The following is an 18,545-nucleotide window of genomic DNA, read 5'->3' on the forward strand; positions in this document are numbered from 1 at the left end:
ACTGTTTAATAAACCAGGCAGTACTACTGTATAATACACGTGCCATGAATCCAGCTGTGGTGACAGTAACATAGAAATGAAATGCGTGGCCTATCGATTTGACATATTGAGCTGATGTATGTTTTCAATTTGTTTAAATGGCTGTAATGGCCGCAGTGAGCTCAGGTCTGATGGTCGCAGACTCAAATTTCAGTTCTATTCAAGACCACATTACAAATGAAACTGGTTTCTGGTTTAAAGCATTGATTTTTATCCAGCCTACGTTCTCCTGCCGGCGTTCTACACGTCAGACTCGCCAACATGAGTTCTTGTAACATCAGCTTTATTCACCTTGGAAAGCTGTAGAAACAGCTCGTGTTCCATTGGAGAGCCTTGGAAGAGCTGCTGAACCTCAGTAGTTTTAGTTTTTAAAGGAATTCAGCAAGAAGCTCAAAAGTTTCTGTGTTACGCTACTATTAGTGTATAAAACCCAATGATGTATTCAGTAGCTAGGAACATGGATAGAGTAATTATTTAGTAGAGGTTATTTTAAGTAGAATATCTTGTGTAATGGAAGAGTTTATGAGGCTTCTTTGTGTAAAGACTGCCACTGTGAATTATTGATATACACAAAGAAATGATGAATGCTTGTATCAGTATTAATTCATGGGGATGTCTGTTGAGAGCCCGCAAGCTCTGAATTTTTCTCAAAGTCAGGGCTGTTCAGTGTAGTTGGGAACTGGCCCGATGGTACAGACCATACACCAATGGGCTTTATGTGGCACGTTACTGCTAAGCTGGTTGTTCCCAGCCCTACCTTTGCCAATGATATTCTCACTACTCTGATTTTATTGATGGTTCATGCCGTGTTCTTCACTTTCCAATCATCCGGTTTATTCCTTTAGAAGAGGTCATTTCATTAGTGGAAAACGCATCCTTGGGGTAGGTAAGTTCCCTGCCCCGATTTCTCAAGTATTCAGATAACACATGTGCCCCGTTGGCCTCTGTGGATCTAGTTACACCCAGCAAAAGAAGATTTCTGCTTTCTGAAGCATTCTGTGACCTTTGGTGTGAAGAAAGGTGTCCCAAACCCCCGGAGCGGTGTCTGCAGGGCTGCGGTGACACACCGGTGCTGCTCTAGGTGGGGACATCCAAGCAGTGGTTAAACCGTGTTCGCTCCTTTCTTGTCTTTCGGTTGTGTGGGTAGGAAAGGGCGAGAGCCCCTGTTTGCAGGATGATCCTGAGACCCTCGCTGGTGGTGCCCGGGGCTCTGCCGCCGTTCTCCCCGCCGGAGCTGCTTCTGTCTCTGCCTTTTGCTCCAGGATCATCCAAGTGTGCTTAACTGCAGCAACAGCACGCGGAGCCGCTGAAGAGAGTCGTCGTTAGCGTTCTGTATGGTACTTATTTCAAGCAGAGTCGCTCACTGCGCTTGGCAGGGGCTGCCTGGGGCCTGTGATGGGTGCAGAGCTACCTATGCAGACATGTGGAATTCCTGGGAATGATTATAGCAACACAAAATATATGATTAGTCTTAAATTCCCAGGCTAATTCTACAGGAATTGTTTTGCTTTGCTGTTACGTGCATTTCTGAAGGCAACAGGTGAGACTGTCACAGCCATACAGAGAAATGACATTTATTTTCACAGTGCGGCATGACATTATCATTCATAAGTGCCATTTCCTCTCAAGGTAACGAGCACCTTTTTGTTTAGACCAGGCGAGATCCAAATTCATTGTATCTGATTCCTACAGCCCATCAGCACTTTCCACATTACCGTAATTATTGTGGATATTAGTTGACGTTATATTCCACTTGCTCTTTGGATCACGCTGGTTCTTGTTTCTGAACAGCAAAGGGGATTGAGGGAGGGGAAGGGTCACGCTCGGGTCTTTGTGAGCGTATAGGAGTTGCTGTGTGGCACGAATACAGACAAATGGACATTTTATACGTTTATACATCTGTACATTTTATATACCCTTCCAATACGGCCTCTTCCACAGAAGTCACCATTTTGGCTCGTAGCGGCCTAGGATGGACGAGCAAAGCTGGTGTCCCCTGAAGTCGGCAACCCTTTGGTCAAAAATGAATCTTTGTAGCCGATTAACTGCTTGGTTAAGAAGGAAAAAAATTAACCGTGAACAGAAGGTTAAGGAAAAAGTGTTCACAATTGTTCCTTGCAAATACTTAGAGAAGGGAGCTGCCCGTCGTGCTCCATGGTGCCTCTGTTCCTGGGTTTGGTTTTGCGGGCAGCACGAGCCGTGTGTGCGCTCACCAGTTCCATCCACGCCTCCCAGCCAGCTCCTGGGCTCCGAGCACCCATGCTGTGCAATGAAGGAACTGTTCAATACATCTCGTACCTCTGTGGCGGGAGCTAATAACCCAGATTACCTTGGCATATGTTCCAACTCCTCTCCTTTCTTTGCCAAATGGAGATCTTTTATGTTGCTATAGCAGGGCTTTGCTAGACAGGCATTCAGGTGCGAGGGAACTCAAAGGTTTCTAATGGGACCATCAAGCTGTTTCACCTTTTGCCTTGTCAGTCTGCATTTACCCAAGCGAGAAGCGATTGTGGGTTGCTGGATTGCTTTCCTGAAATGAGTTGCTGTTTGGTTCGCTCAGAGAAGATAAACACTCGCATCTCAGAAATGCCATCCTGCCTGGCATCTTTGTTGGCAGTCTCAGCAGAAGGGCCAGGGAACAAATGGACCATGTCGGAGATAAAATTGCAGTTACTCCCTCTGGAGTTAATCCTTTCAGCCCAAAATTGAGCAGCACTGATGGGGCAATGCGAAGAAACACGCTCTTCTGTTCCTTCTGCTCCGTCTGTTTTATGGATGAACAAAGGACTTCGGCCCCAGATTGATTAATCCAGCACTTTGCCCTCGCGGTAACTCTCCTGCAAGTTTTTACAAGGAAAATTAAACTGATGGTTGGCAAACACAAAATACATATCACACTTCTGCTATGCAGGGATGGCTTGTTTACTTGTTCTATTCCTGACACTGCAGGGTTGTGTTGGATTTTTTGTTTTCCTTTTTACCCCTTGCATATCCTTTCCAAACCCTTTTTTACGTGAGGGGGGATATTAACTGGTGGAGCTCTAAAGTTTGGGTTACAGGCCCTTTTGATGGCCTTCTCCTCCTCCCTACAGTGGGAAATAATGTGAGAAAGCTGTAAATCCGTGCGGAGCTGCCGGGGGATCAGCCCCATCAGCCTCCATCCCCAGCGAGGAGGAGGATTCAAGTTCCACGTACCGGACACGATCGGCCCAAGGAAGGACTTGCCGAAGTCCTGAAGGACCTTAAAGCCCGTCACACTCCTCGGAAAGAGAAACAGGAGGTGTTTCTACTCCTTGGATGCCGTGAGAGCCCCCGTCAGGCTGGAAAGAAGGAGCACAGGGATTAAGATGAGTCATTAAACAGGATAACTAAGTTGGCCGCTTTGGTGAATGCAGCAAGCTGGAGACTGGGGATGCTGCGGGCAGTCGGAGAGCAGAGCAGGGTGAGCAGACAGGTTATAACAAGAGCCATGACCTAAAAATTCCACTTCTTTTGAGAAATGGTTAATTGATTTTATAGGATGGAATTTATTAGAAATTTTCCTGCCGATGCTTTTCCAGAAATTAGAACCTCAGGTTCCCCCAGCTCTGTTGGTCACTGACATGAGTATTTGCACTTTTCTTATGGTGTGGATGGCTGCTTAACTTTGTTAGTTTTGAGTCCACTCCTGACTTGTGTGATGCCTGGCAGTGGCAGTGCTGGCATTGTGCTCCAAGGCAGGGGCTCTATTGTAGGTTGGGAAAAGATACTTGGCGATTTTTATTTAATGCCGCATATTATTGCGAAGGACTAAGGTTGGTTTTGCTTTTCCAAAACAGATTTAGAAAGCAAATACTGTTTTAAACAGGGTCTCTGCATTTGCAAAATGGTTTGAGGAGCCAGTACCTGGTCTGGTTTGTGTGCCCGTTTGCAGGACGGCCAGGACAAGGCAGAGTCATCTGGGGGATGACCCAGAGGACGGGTACAAAATCCCTGCTTGGTCTCAAGTGTGAATGCACTTTCTGCATCGAAGAGGAGAGTCTCTGCTAAACTTGTGCCTTGCTCGCGTAACGTAAAGGTACAGGATGAAGGAGGAGAATGATGCTATTTGTTTTCTCCTCTCACCATCAGTGGTAGGACTTGATTCTTCGCTCAGGACCCCCCTCAGGTCAGTCACATTTAGAGCAGCGGTTGGTGTGGATCAGCTCTGCTGAGCACGCTCTGACATTTGGAAATCCCTGTCTGGAAGGGGAAATTGAGCGATGAGGTTCTGCTAATTATTATAGCTATGTTTAAAATGTAATGTTTGCTTTACTGAGCAAAATCCAAATACAGACCCAGACGAGAGATTGGGAATACTCTGGCAGCAGAGGAGACGGGTCCGCAGCAAACACGTTCCCAGGGTGGGAGCACGGGCAATGCAAGCGTTGCTTCGTCAGAGCAAACGCTGCGCAGTCTTGTCCGGAGGTGAATGTAGTTACCTAGCAACTTCCAAGAGTGTTTCAGATTTGTTGGAGACCCTCCGAGGTGCTTTACCCACTGTTCTGCTGCATGCCAAAAATACGCTGGCTGTGATTTCACAAGCCAAAGGCAGTGCTGCCTTAAACCCCTCCCTGGCGCTTATTTGAGCTGGAAGAACCTGTGCAATAGTACGGAGAACCAGGAGAAGAAACCAAACTGGGTTAAAATTAAATCAGAAGAAAAATAATAGAAGTCTGATTTAAAGATGGATCTTCGCTTCCCCAGTGGCATTTGCCAGCCGGCTCCAAACAGCCACCCGGGGATGTGTGTGGGCATGCAGACTGGGTTTGTGTGGATAGCAGTGAGATAGAGCGAGGGACAGGGCTCATAGCACGCATATATCATTAAATACATCTTGTCTGAACTATGGCCGCACATCATCCTCAAAGCTTGGAGGAAGGTGCTACCACTGAGTACTCAGGGTGCTAAGGGCAGTAGGTTGTTCAGTAGCCTTGTTTTAACAGTTAGGAAGGTTAAGTAAAGCAGCTGTGATATTAGGAGACTTGTATCTTCCAATATTCTTTATTCCATCCAGCTACAGATGATCTGACTGAGGGGTGATCCATGCACAAACCCCTCTTCTGCTTGAGGTGGAACCTTCCCATCCATCCCACTTTTGTCTGAATGGTAACTACCCTGAAAAACTTCTTTTAACTTATAACCGTGTATTAGTGTTTCTCTCCAAAGATTCTTGCCATCCATTCATGTCTTCAGAAGCATTTCCCCCCTCTGGCTGTAGGGGTGTAGAGGCCTCTCTTCTTGGGACACAAGGATATTTTCCAGGTATCAACTTTCACCTGTCAGCCCACTCAAAACAAAATGTTGCGTTATGGCTGGTGAACCACCGGTAACTCTTTATACCTTTAAATTAAAAGTGACACACTCACATAAATCATTCCAAAAGTACTGTGTGCAAACACAGTGCTGCATCCAGAGGAGTTAGGAGATGACAGTGAACTGGGGTGAATACCCTTATTCTTGACTTTGAGAAGTGCAGTGACAATGAATCACTCTTGGTGATGAGATGCAGCAATGCTGACTCATCGGGCTGAAATTAGAAGGGCTTTTTTAGGTAGAGATATAATTCCACCATTTTTTTTCTGATGAATGGATAAGAGTGAACGTTTTTGTTTGCTAATTTACAGACTTCATCAACTAAATGTCATTTCTTTCCCTCCAGCTATCAAACTTTGTTGGAGGCAACTGACAGGGGAAGAACTTAAATCCAGGGAGGTGGTGCTGGAAGAGAATAGTAGGAAGGAGTAGTGGAGAAGTTCCCAATTTGTTGGAGATGCTGGATGCAATATTGCCGCCACATTTCTTGTTTAAGATACCCCCTTTTCTGAGTTTGGTGAGTGCTAATGTTTGCTTTCATCAACACAGGAGTTTTGGAGCCTGATCATCTAAACCCCCAACCAACTTTGTTATTACACTTAATAGCAAGGGATTCTGTTCCCCTGAGCTACTTCGTCTTCTGCTTGTAGGTTCCAGCACTACTTCTCAGTTCAGGAAGGGTTAATACAACCTGAAGAAAACATCGTGCTCACCGGCTCCCAGAATTGCTTATTTACTTGTTTTCCGATCACTTAAATAGTGCTGAATAACCAGGTTCCCAGAGCTCTACGTTCATTTCAGAATCTGATGCTGATATCCCTTCATTTTGACTTTACAGATTTGATCAGAGCACAGTAAAATTAATTCTCTTTAGCGTCCTCAAAATCATTTGTATTTCTTTCCCTTTTTGCTGTTTCCCTGCGGAATGAGTTGATACTCTCTGAATGTTTTTTAGTTGCGTTAATATACTAATAATCTGTTTTACTCCTGGCAAGAGGTTTGCGGTCAGCCCTCAGCGGGCAGATTTTATGCCAGGTTATCTTTCTGCTGCTGGGTTAAGAATTTTGCAAGCAAAAGAGAAGAGGCTCCCTGCTACAGCTGCACACTCAGCTGCTTTTCTGAGGTAGGAATATCTCTGAGCCCTCAAAAATAATACTGGTGGCAACGGCTTCTCTGACAGGTGTTCAGTGCTGGGATTGGCTCCTTTGGAGAGTCCATCGGCATCCTGCAGGCGCTCGTGTGTGTCCGGGAGATGCTGTTGTGTCCAACCGCATAGCGCTCCAGGCAGCGGGCTGGCAGGGTTTCATCGCTCAGCCTGCCCTTCGCTGGTGAGGAAGCAGCTGCGAGCTCACATTTTTCTTCTTTGGCAATGTATTCTCTCCCCAGGGGCTGCAGCACCGTTTGATTAGGATGGAGTGAAGGAGACCTATTGCGAAAGCGTGTTATTCCCAGCAGAGCTGGGCTTATCTTTTGGTCTCTGTGTTCCTTCTTAGCGAGGTGTTGAACGAGAACATCAAGCAGGAACAGGAGAGAGGAGCCGCTCGGCTGTTGCCCCTCGGTCTCGCCTCAACCTCGGCTGCAGCTCAGAGTGTAAAACAACAAATTGTTTTGAGATGTTTTTAAAAATCTAACGCTTTTTTTTTGTCAAGTGACAGATCCAGTAACACCAGACCCCATTATTTTCCTACCTACCTGCTTTTTCTTTGTGTTTCAGCCTGACACAAAGCTCTCTGATCTCCAGGGACTCATCCTTCCCTGAATATAATGCTCTGCATTTCTTCATCTCCTGGTTTGCTTTGGTACCGTGTCCCTTACCTGACAGCATCTGCCTGGGAGATGATGTGAACAGCGTTGATGGAGCAGATTTTCAGGATCTTTCCCCAAGTTTTACAGTTTATTGCTGTTGTGAAGGTCACCTTTGCTTTGAGGATCAGGGAGCTGAAGTTACCTCCGCCTTGAACGTGGCGGTGCTTGACTTCTGCACTTAAATTAATGTGCTGCTTAATCCCTTTACTGCCCGAGTGCTGTGGCCCATCAGGTACGTTTAGTGTCAAGAGTGGCACCTTGCGCTCAGAGATTACCAAAGATTTTGGAATGGTTTTAAGGAGTGAGTATTATCTTTACATTAGAGTTTCAGGGAGCTCGGTACCTTGCCCTGGGTCTCTAAGCAGTTGTTGGGCAGAATGGGAACAAAAGCCAGGTCTCTGCTGCAGAACCACGCCGTTTATTTTAAGCCGGGTCGAGTGACTTGCCAGGAATAAGGATGTGGGCAATTTCTGCTTGAAATCCTGTTCTCCTCAGATCAGTTGCTCCACAGTGCTGTTGTTTACTCTCCTTTCTTGTAGCTTAACCAGGGAGAGCTTGGGGTGATTTCATTATAATAAGCTCACTGTCAAGAATTCTTGACATTACTAAGTGACTATGTCTCTTAAAAGAAAAGGAGAGAGATTGGTCTGTCCTTAAGAGCAAGAGAAAGGTTTGGTTATTATCTCTTTGTCCAGTAAATCTTGATAGTGTGTTGACAGGAGCCCGTATCTTGCAGATGCTTTCCCTGTATCTTCAGTAATTATAACTACGACTTCAGCAATTTTTCAATTTGCAGCATCATTTTGTTGTTGTTGTTCAGCACCCCAGAGCTTCCGCTTCATTCATCCTTCATTGTGGTAACCGCCTGCTTTTTGTCTCTCACTTGGGGGCGGCATTTCCCTGCTGCACATCAAGCCCAGTAGGAAACTGGTTCTCAAAGAAGAGGCAGCTCTTTCTTGCTTGCTTTTTTGGCTGAAGCCCCTTGGGGACAGCGCAGCGAGCGGGAGCCGCCGGCCCCTGGGTGCTGTGGTTTGCTGGGTGCCCAGGAGCACGAGTCTCTGGAGACGCGGGGACACGGTGCTGACAGGCGTTCTAGTTCGCTGTCTGTTGTGTCCTTGCTTGGGGTAAAATTAAAAAGGATTAAATTACATGGAAAACCACATAAACTGTGGCCTGAGACACACTGAGCTGTAAGCCTATCCATATAATACTAATTACATCAGTAAGAGTCTCTGGTTTGCCTATTGAAGCTTTTCTGCAAGTCAGAATCACTGTCGCTTAACTGTATATGAATTTCTGAAATACATTGAAAATGGGTTGGGGAGTTTGCCCCTTCACATTTGCATCAGACCGACCCCCCTGCCACCTCCAACCAGCTCCAACATGGTGGTTTTAATGCTTTTGAGACAACACCAGAGCTTATTTGTAGCTGTTATTTCCCACTTTATAAAGGAAATGCATTTGATTTTATAACCAGCAGAACTTTCTTGAGAACAGCAAAATTGGATCTGTAAAGCAGCAAGGAAATTATTTAGCGATGTCTGACACCAAACTATCTTACTGGTTGTGATCTCAACGGATGCAATTTTGTGAAAGAGCAGTAATTTCATCTACAAAGCATGAAAATATTCTTAACAAGAAATGACCATTTAACCCGGTGTAATTTTGTAGTGCACTTCAGAGATGCAAAAACAATACTGTACTGGTCCCGATCTGCGGTAATGGTGCGTAATGGATTGAAGGAGGAAGGTATTGGCTACCGTAGGATAAATGGATGTGGAACTTTAAAGGATAAACAGGCAAATGCATGCATTAACTGTGCAAAGTCGAATCCCACGGGTGAGATTTCAGATTGAACGCTAATGAAAATTTCATTTCAGCTCTCACAATATTTTAATATGCAGGATCACAGCATGCAAATAAAGCGCAGCCTAACTGCAAGTGGCTGGCGAGTTACTGCTGTCCCGGTCTCCACCACCCCCGTAAGGCTGTGGGTTTCGTCAAATCAAAGTTTTCCTCTTGTTTTCACCACAAGCCAGAATCTTATGAAAATATCTTTGTGAGAGAATGAGGGATTGCAAGCTGCTCTTCCAGGTATTCTCATGGTATTACTCTATTGTTCCATGTAACTCAGCTATATGTTTTTAAATTTATGATTAAATTTGAAGTGGTACAATCAGTGCTTTCCTTATCAGAATTTTCCTGGGAGTGCAGCCGTGGTTTGGAGTTTCCTTCTGTATTTCAGCTGCAGCTGTGATGCACCGTATTTTCCTCCTATCTCCTGAATCTGATAGAAAGAAGCAATGTGCTTTTTTTCCCTTCCTTCTTCCCAGCTTATGGTGTCAGATGAGACACGCTGGCTTGGGCTCTGTTATAGGTCACATCGCACTTTAACCACACATTAAGGCCATCTAGCTTCAGCCAGCAAACTTCATCTTGTATCTTCTTTTGTAAGTGATCAGCTAAATAAGTTACTGTGAAATTACCCAGCAGCCAGCACAAGGGAACTGAGATGATCTGGCATGTTAGAACATACAAGATTCCATATTTCTGTGATTGGATGCTGATATATCCTTGTAAATTTAAATTGTGTGTTAACTTTCTCAAAGAGGAAAGGCAAGGATTTCTCTTAGAAGTTAATTAATTTGAAATAGCTATTAAGTAACAACATACCTAAATTTGCCAATCACCACACTTGACTTGAATTTGCATACAACTGTTGCATATAAAATACCGCTAAGGGTATCTCGGATGTGCTGTGAAAATGCCCCATTTTGCAGCCAAACCTCCTCTCCCCCTTCCCTCCACGTGGGATTTAGAGCAGCAAAGCACAACCCCGGGATAGGCAGCTATATATATATATATTCTCAGGTATTTCACCCTGATGAGGAAGAATAAAAATGACTCTCTTTAATTTGAGGTTGTGAATGTGCTGCTTGTTTCTCTCCCTTGTAAAGTACCTACGTTCTATTAATGTGACTGTTAAGATAATCATGTTTTTTTGATGAAAGCATAAGACTGAAATGATGTTTCCAAATGAAGGTTGTTTTGATTTATTCCCTGTATGCAGCACGCATAATTTTGCTTTCCTAGCTCCGTAAAGCAAGCTTTAATTTTATGGCTTTGGCTGTTGCTACTACTGTGCTAAGCCGTACCTAGGAGCTATTTAATGTGCAACATCGAGGAGTAAATTAATGCGGGTCCACAAAGAGAGCGCTTCGCTTTGCTAATTGCTTGTAGAGCAGTGGGTATTGTTGTGTAGAGAAAGGCTGTTCATTAGAGATGGAGTAGCTAATTTTTTCCCACACGAGTCTCACATTTGAGCCGCTTGCCCATCGGTCAGGGCAGTCGGCTCACGTTCGGCCCCTGGAGAAGAGTGCGGGGCTGTGGGTGCTGTCAGTGTTAACTCCTGCGTTGCAATCACAGGTTGCTTTAGTTTCATTCATTAAACCCCCGACCCACCTCCTCCAGCACTGTCAGTGAGGGCTGACTTCTGGACGCTATAGAAGACAAACCGTTGATGCGGGGAAGCGAGCTAAACAATTCAGAAATGTCTCCTTAGGAGCCGAACCAGTTCCTCTCCTTGGAAACGGTTTCTGCTCCTCTCCCAGCCCTGAGCTCTGCATCGCGTGGAGGCCGGAGCACAGGTTATCTTTCTTTCCTGCCACTCTCTTTGGAGGGTGACAGTATCAACGACAGTATATTAGACTGTGTTGTCATGTAAGATGAATGTTTTGAATTGACAAACCTTTTTTTTTGGAGACTTAAAGTAATTGAGGGAATACTTGAGAGGATTTTCTTTTTCTGCTTATGCTACTTATTTGATTTTATTTTGCCTGCTTGTGCTGCCTTCAGAGGGCAAATTGGACTTTACATTTATTTGTTATTCTGATTCTTAATCTCTGTTTGCTTATCAGATTTCTTAATGCTTGAGCTCAGTGATCCGTGGGAATTTAACATGTGTATTAAGTAATGAGAATTTCCTTGGAGCTTTACGTTAACTTTTGTGCATAGCCTGAAAATACAACACAAAAGTCTTTCCTGCTGAGAGGTTCCTGGGATACTGAGGTGAATGCACTCACTCGAAAAGCCCGTTAAACAGACTGGGCTACCTGTAGGTAGGACATTGCTTTTCCCAGTGCAAAACTCTGCGATGGGGCTGGCAGACTGCTCCAGCATCTCCCAGACCTGCTGGTGGAGGTGTCGAGGACTCCGCACATCATCTCTTTCCCAGCCACCTGCGATGGTGTCCAGTGTCCAGTTGTGGCCCCTCAGTTCCAGAAGGACAGGGAACTGCTGCAGAGAGTCCAGTGCAGCCACCAAGATGCTGAAGGGAGTGGAGCATCTCCCGTGTGAGGAAAGGCTGAGGGAGCTGGGGCTCTGGAGCTGGAGAAGAGGAGACTGAGGGGGGACTCATTCATGGGGATCAATATGGAAAGGGGGAGTGTCAGGAGGATGGAGCCAGGCTCTTCTGGGTGACAACCAGTGACAGGACAAGGGGCAATGGGTTCAAACTGGAACACTGGAGGTTCCACTTAAATCTGAGAAGAAACTTGTTCATGGTGAGGGTGGCAGAGCCTGGCCCAGGCTGCCCAGGGAGGTTGTGGAGTCTCCTTCTGTGCAGACATTCAAACCCGCCTGGACCCCTTCCTGTGGAACCTCAGCTGGGTGTTCCTGCTCCATGGGGGGATTGCACTGGATGAGCTTTCCAGGGCCCTTCAACCCCTGACACTCTGGGATTCTGTGAGGTTCAGTGCTCCTGAGAAGTGCCCAGGCATGATTGAACCGGGCCTCAGGCTGCACCAGGGAGGTTCAAATTGGATATTAGGAACTATTTCTTCATGGAAAGGGCCATCGGGCATTGAACAGGCTGCCCAGGCCAGTGGTGGAGTCACCATCCCTGGAGGGATTTAAAAGACTCATAGACGAGGTTCTTGGGGAGATGGGTGAGAGGTGGACTTGGCAGCGTTAACAGTTGGACTTAGTGATCTTAAAGGTCATTTCCAGACAAAATGATTCTATGGTCCAACAGTTCATTCCTAAAATTCTAAGGAAATAAATTCTTAGAAAGGAGGTAAATTCTAAGAAAGAACATCACAGTAATTCTTTCAGGTCTTTGCGGCGCGGGGCCCAGCGCAACGCCAGGCCCGGGCCTGCAGCCCCGTGGTGCCTGGCAGCTCCTCCAGAGCGCTCTGATTAACTCAGACCTGGGGACAAGTTCAGGGCCTAATTTCTTCTTCATAATTAAAAATGTGCGCGTCTGTCATGCTGCTGGTGATTAGGTTGTATATTCTCGTGGCCTGGAAGGGAACATGGCAGTGAATCACTTCGCAAGCAGCTGTCCTCTAACAGCTGAGCTAGGTTCAATATTTGATTTAAGCTAATAGAAAGTGTGGGGTAGGGCTAATGTTTACAAACTGGATGTGATAAAGCATTCAGATCATCTGCTTCGCAGCCAGGCAAGAGCAGGCACAGGGAACCCCGCCGAAATTTGGGCTTTGTCTTGTCCCTCCTGTGCCCACCCGTGTCCCACATTGAACGGGACCGACTGGGCTGGAAAAGCCTCCTTATTTCCAGCTGTATCGTTTTAATGACTCTGAATACATTAAATATGTCGTTTTTGCTCTTCTGTGAGAGTTGGAATCAAACCATATGTTTAAAAGTCTTCATAAATCATTTCTTCCAGCAATCTGGTAAGTTTAGTTGCTGCTCTCTGAATTCCCACTAGTTAGCTACTCTGTCCCTTTGAGACGAGCTGTCTAGAAAGAAATGCAATGAAGAAAACTTATTTTGTGATTTAATTCTTATCTGATTGCTTCTCCAAATCAGATTGATCTGCTCTTATTTGCTGCTGGTTTGGACTTGCTGTCCACGTTCTCCTCTAGGACTCTGCTGGCAGAGCAGCTTGAGAGCTTTAGATTTGGTTATTTTCCTCAAGCTATATTATATGCAAGGTAAATTATGGAATATATCCTCCTTGTATTTTTGATTTCTCCCATCCCTCTGTATTATTTCTCTCCTGTCTAAAAGTTTTCGCAGCCTCTTCCTGATGTAAAATATGTCGGGGTCTTTTCTATTCTTTGCAAAGGCTGTGCTGGATCTCTCATCAGTAACGTCTCTGAGAGGGATGTTTTCTAATTCTTCTTCGTGTGACTCCTTTCTGGCTTCAACCTGCTGGTGTAATTCTACCTAATTCAATAGTAGTGGGGAAAAAGTCTTCCCCAGATGTCCGCAAATTTATGGTTTCCTGATATTTCACCATCAAACTTGGTGATAATTTACTTTTTCCTTCTCACTTGCTTGCTCCATGTTTGGTTGGGACTCGCATCTCCCATGGTGTTTAATGAACGTGTTTCATTTCCCTGTGCTGGGTCCCAGACTCTTATTAAAACCCTTTTTGTCTTATTGGAGTTTCTGTTCCTTAAATAACGTCACACAGGCCCCACACAGCAAGAATTGGGACCTTTTTCAGGTTCCGCTGAGCTCTGGGGCTGAGGGGGGGGCTTGAACTCTTTGGTTGGTTGTTTGCAAAATTCAAGTCCTGCTCTTCTGAATCCTAAAACTGTATATCTTGGTCTGTTTGCTTGCATTTCGGTGCTGTTAGCCTTCAAAGCTTCATGTTTTCCTTTTCTTTGTATTAAACTGCTTGCTGTTTGTCTCTGGTTTGGACGTAGCTCTCAAAAGACCCATTTCATGTGTGACGAGAGATTGTTAGAGGGACTCCGGAGGGTTTTAATGAATATCTGTTTGAAATCCTGTGAATTGGTTTGTGGGAAAGTTGGTTTTTTCAGTTCATCTTGTTTGTTTCTGTTGTTTAAATGAGCTTCTCTGTCATCAGCTGAGACTGTTTTTCGGGTTTTCTGCTAATGAGAGAATGGCTGATTGCAGGCCAGCCAAGTGCCGTGGAATAAAGGACGTGGGAAGTGCTAATGTTGCAGTAGCCGATGTGGCTTCTCCAAAATAGCCATTTTGTTTAAAATCTCTTTTCAACAACACAACTGCTCCTTCGCTGAGTCAGATTCCTGCTTCTCCTTAAATTATCCAGGGATAACAAGATATTTCTGCTTTGGTTTGTGATTCTTTGAGTTTCTTAACAAAGAAAAAAACCTTTCCCTGCCCTGGGACCTTTTCTCCATGAATTCAGTAAGGTTGTGTTCCGGAGAGGACTCTAACAACTGTTGAACCCCAGAATTTCAACAGAACGTGTTCCATGAACCAGTTGGGATTTGAAACCTCAACAAATACATCCTAGACTTCATTTTCTATTCTTTTTGTCTTGAAGGGCCAGCTGTCTCAAGTTCTGGAAGAAGTGGGAAATCACAAGCAGAGAGCAGAGATGGTAAGTGTTTCTCTTTGGAAGTTCTTAAATTGTTTGGCGGAGCAGTAACAGATGCAAAACTTGGTTCATTTAAGCAGTGGATCGGTTCCAAATATTCAGAAATGAATAGCAAATTAGCATTGTGAAAGTTTGTATCACCAGTGCTAGTCTTGGCGCTCTGTCCTCACCTGGAACAAGTGTTGGATGAGATCTAATGGTCTTCCTTTACTTACTTTTTGGCAATTTGCTTTTCTCTTTGTTAGCAGTTCTAGAGCAGAAGCGTTTAATTTCATACCGAGTTAACTCCTTCCTTTGAGGGCCTTTGATTCAGTCTCACGTTTGCAAAGAACAAGCAGATGAGATGCAACAGAATTACCACAAACTAATGTTTTATAATATCTGTGAATTTCCTGATGGGTTTATCTGTTTTATTGCAAGTTCCCTCAAAGACCAGAAATAAGAGAGGCCACAAAACCAGGTGCTAGAGAGGGTTGTGTGCAGTTTCATGACTATTGCGTGCAGTTCTTCATACGCAGGAATAAATGAGGTGTCAGCATTAAGCTGTGTCGTGAGCAAATGTTTTTATTGATGGGTGAGTTGTGGGATTCCTGCAACTTGTTCGAGCTGCAAGACAAACCTGAGCAGTATCCAAGATGTACACACTCATTCTGTAGATGTGTTTTACACTGGATTAATTGTATTACTAATGCAAAGATGAGTGTGTGTCACTGGCCAGTCAATAGGTGCTAAACAGACCTCTACTCTAAAACCTCAATCATGAACTCCAGTGCTAAGACCAGACTTTATAGACTTGTGCTTAACTCTGCCAGGGCACTGAAGGGCAGAGCTACCCCTATTAATAGGTTGCCATACATCCTCTAGGTTCCTTTTTTATTCTTTGTTCTCCTTGCTGTTTCAACATCAGACATTCTATAATGAGAGTGTTAATTGATTCTGATTCCGGGATGGTCTTACATTGTGGGCTGATATTTCGGTATGCTCAGCTCTTTCTGTGGTGCTGCAGGTCAGGACTGATGTTTCCATAGGAAACCGAATTAGTCCTGTTTACCATCTGATCTCATTACATGCTGCCTTGTTCTAGTTTTCAATGCTGTACCATCAATTTTGCGTTGTGCTCACTGGACGTATCAAAGGATAAATTTGCTGGTATGTTTTAAATGTTTTGTGTGTTTTTTGCCTCGTTAAGCCTGGGTTTTGAGTTATTCGTTAGCCTTCTAAAGTTTGTCATATTAGGCTAGCAGAGAGCTGGTGAAACTGGCAATCCTGGCGTTAAAGCATTAATTGGTGTTGTGCATCATCTGTCAGCGGAGGATAAAGCAGCAGTTGGTGTTCGGTGCCTATTCCCAAGGGTTGCTGAGTGGCAAACCGCAGGTCTGGTGATCTGCAGGAACCCTTCCGTCCATCTCACACCGACAGGCTGCATTCCGTGGGTTGCCAGGGGTGGCCTTTATTCAGCACTGCGAATTTTGTTCAGTAAATATAAGAAAATTGCTTCCAACAGAGGAAGAGAGACTTTTTTTTCCCTCTCCTTTTCCGTTTTGAGGAGAAACGTGGCAACGTAGTTTCTTCTTTTCACTGGTGGGAAATGGTTCTTCTCCGTCCCCAGGCGAGATCTCCCTGGTAGGGAAGGTTGTGTTGCTTCTTGTCTTCGGGCTGGCTGTGCCTGTCCCTTTGGATGGGGCTCTTAGGGAGCTACCTGCCCAGGGGCTCCAGCACCTGTACCATCACCTCCGCTCTCCTCCCTGCCACCCAACAACATCTTCTTGACCTGTTTTCTTTTTCCCCCTTTCCAGATGGGTGTCTCACCCAGATGGCCTTGTTCTCAGACTCCTTTAAAGCTGACACTTCAGCGATTGTTTACTGATTCAGATTCCTGGCATCTCGCTTTCCTTTTCATCTCTCTCCCCCTTTTTCACCTGTGATCCACTGCTTGTTAGTTTGATGTTCAGCCCCCCTGGCTTGGGGGGATGCAGAAGGGCTCGTCCCGCTCCGGGTGCTGACAGGTATGGATATTGCTTTTCATCATCCGTTGTGCGAACAGGCTTATGGCCCTGAGTGAGACGGAATAAACACTTGTCAGGTGCTATCATACAGTCTGCTGGGTCTTTGGGCTGCTTCGGAGATCAACTTCTGTTGAGGTGACATCTCTCCTGCCATCCCGAAGGGTGCTAATGGCTTTGCCACCCTCCCCAGAGCACTGGAAATGAAGCGATGGGCTCTGAGGGTGCTGAAGTAGCTGATTGGATCTCATTGATGAGTCTGTAGGGGACACTGCGCTAGGCCAGGGCACAACGTCTCGCGTGAGCAGAGTGAGTTGGATTTGCTGCACTAACACCGTGTGTGCTCCAGCACATGTTCGCCTTGCTCCTCATCTAAAGTCAGTTTACTGCTGGGAGGACAAAACGAAAAGAAATAAAGAAAATTTAAACATCTTCAGCTAATTGCAGTTGACAAGACAAAGGCAGTTTGACTTTCCAGTATTAATTAGCGAACCCATACTAATTAGCTTGTATAAGCACAATTCATGGTTCTTTCCCTAAATGCAATTAATATTGCAACTGAAGACGTCTCTGGGCTGTGCTGCCGTATCATTAACATGCTTTGCCCTAATTAGACATGGCCAGTAGTGGCTGGAGAAATGCATTCGTGATTACAACCCTAAAAAAATCCTCTAGTATTTTATATCCTTCAGGGAACTTGAACCTAGAATTTATTTTTTGATTTAAGAAAAATTACCCTTATCATTGTACTGTGTAATTAAGACAGTGAAACTTTGATTTTTCTCTGCCTCTATCCGTTCAGTTCTTTATTTTCCTTTATTCACAGTTTGCATGCACTCCTGTTGTAAGGGGGCAGTGCCTGCCCAGACAAGTGGGACTTACCACTCTGACAGGGCTGAGCTGACTTAGTTGTCCCGCAGTTCTGTGGGTTTTGTGTTTCCTTTGTTTACTGAAACAATGTTTGTTATTGTGAGTACTTTTTAGTGCCTAAACACACCTCTTCACTGTAATTTTTGTGTAGGTATATACACTTTTCTGACAATTTTACCATCATGGGAAGTTTTCTTTATCAAGGTTAGTGCTCCAATATCTTTATCTCCAGCATATGCAAGAGCTTGCTTATAGAGTTCACACATATGGCCCCTGCTCGATGGTCCCAGGATCTTCCAGCTTATGGAATGTTTAATGCTCTGCTGGCACAGACCTGAGCGAGCTTCGCTCAAGCCAAAACACTATTTGTAGAAAACACTGTTTTGTTTGTTACATTACTTTTGTTTCTCTTCCTGAGGGAGAAAAGCAGATGTGTTAATTCTTTCTAACTTTGGTTTGCCTTTTTCATCTCCCTTTATAGACACGAGGAAATTGGCTCAAGCTTGCCAGCCAAACATCTGTGGTGCCTCATCCTACACTTCCAGTCTGGGTCTGTAGCGGGGGCGCTCATGTCAAGACTTTTTTTCTCCATCATTAATCCCCAAGGGAAGTCAGCTTGCTATTAAAAACGTATCACCTGTATTTTCCCTGCCCTGAGGTGCTCCGGATATCTTTTGGCTTTCATCTTCAAGACACAGCTCGGCCCATGCAGGATCTGAAATCTATAGGCTGCTCATTGGAACAAATTATATTGCACACTCCAGCAAATTAAAAAGGGTGGATATAAGAATTATAAGAATTGCTTAGCAGGGTGGGAGGTAAAGAAGTCCCAGAATGTAGCCATCACAAAACGAATGGCATTAAATTGAGTGTCTTTACAGAAGAAATAAAGACACCTTGAAATGAAAATAGTGAATGCCCCTTGCCTGGAGTAAAAGTGTTTGCTAACCCTCTGCGAGGAACGGGAGACCTTTATTGAAGGGCAGCAGGTCGGGAAGAGTTAAGGAGCCAAATCGTATGTTGGATCTGATGGAACCACGTCTGATTTAGCAATGTAATATCAGATCTCCCGACCGCGTGGCGGGTTTTATTCTGACACCCTATGTGAGACGGGCAAACCCAAGGCGGATGAGCAGCACAGCATGAGCACAGCAACG

General features: G+C 45.0%; 1 protein-coding gene across 6 annotated transcripts in view; it reads left to right on the forward strand.

Moving 5' to 3' along the window:
• Nucleotides 1-18,545, forward strand: part of MAD1L1 (mitotic arrest deficient 1 like 1) — a 343,378-nt gene that overhangs the window by 142,434 nt on the left and 182,399 nt on the right. For all 6 annotated transcript variants that reach the window (XM_071814987.1, XM_065850520.2, XM_071814988.1 and 3 more), the window contains exon 14: nt 14,462-14,518. In XM_071814987.1, coding sequence (XP_071671088.1) covers nt 14,462-14,518 — 57 coding nt within the window. The remainder of the gene's footprint in view (nt 1-14,461; nt 14,519-18,545) is intronic.

The sequence above is a fragment of the Patagioenas fasciata genome, chromosome 15, assembly GCF_037038585.1.
Source record: "Patagioenas fasciata isolate bPatFas1 chromosome 15, bPatFas1.hap1, whole genome shotgun sequence".
Classification (NCBI taxonomy): Eukaryota; Metazoa; Chordata; class Aves; order Columbiformes; family Columbidae; genus Patagioenas; species Patagioenas fasciata.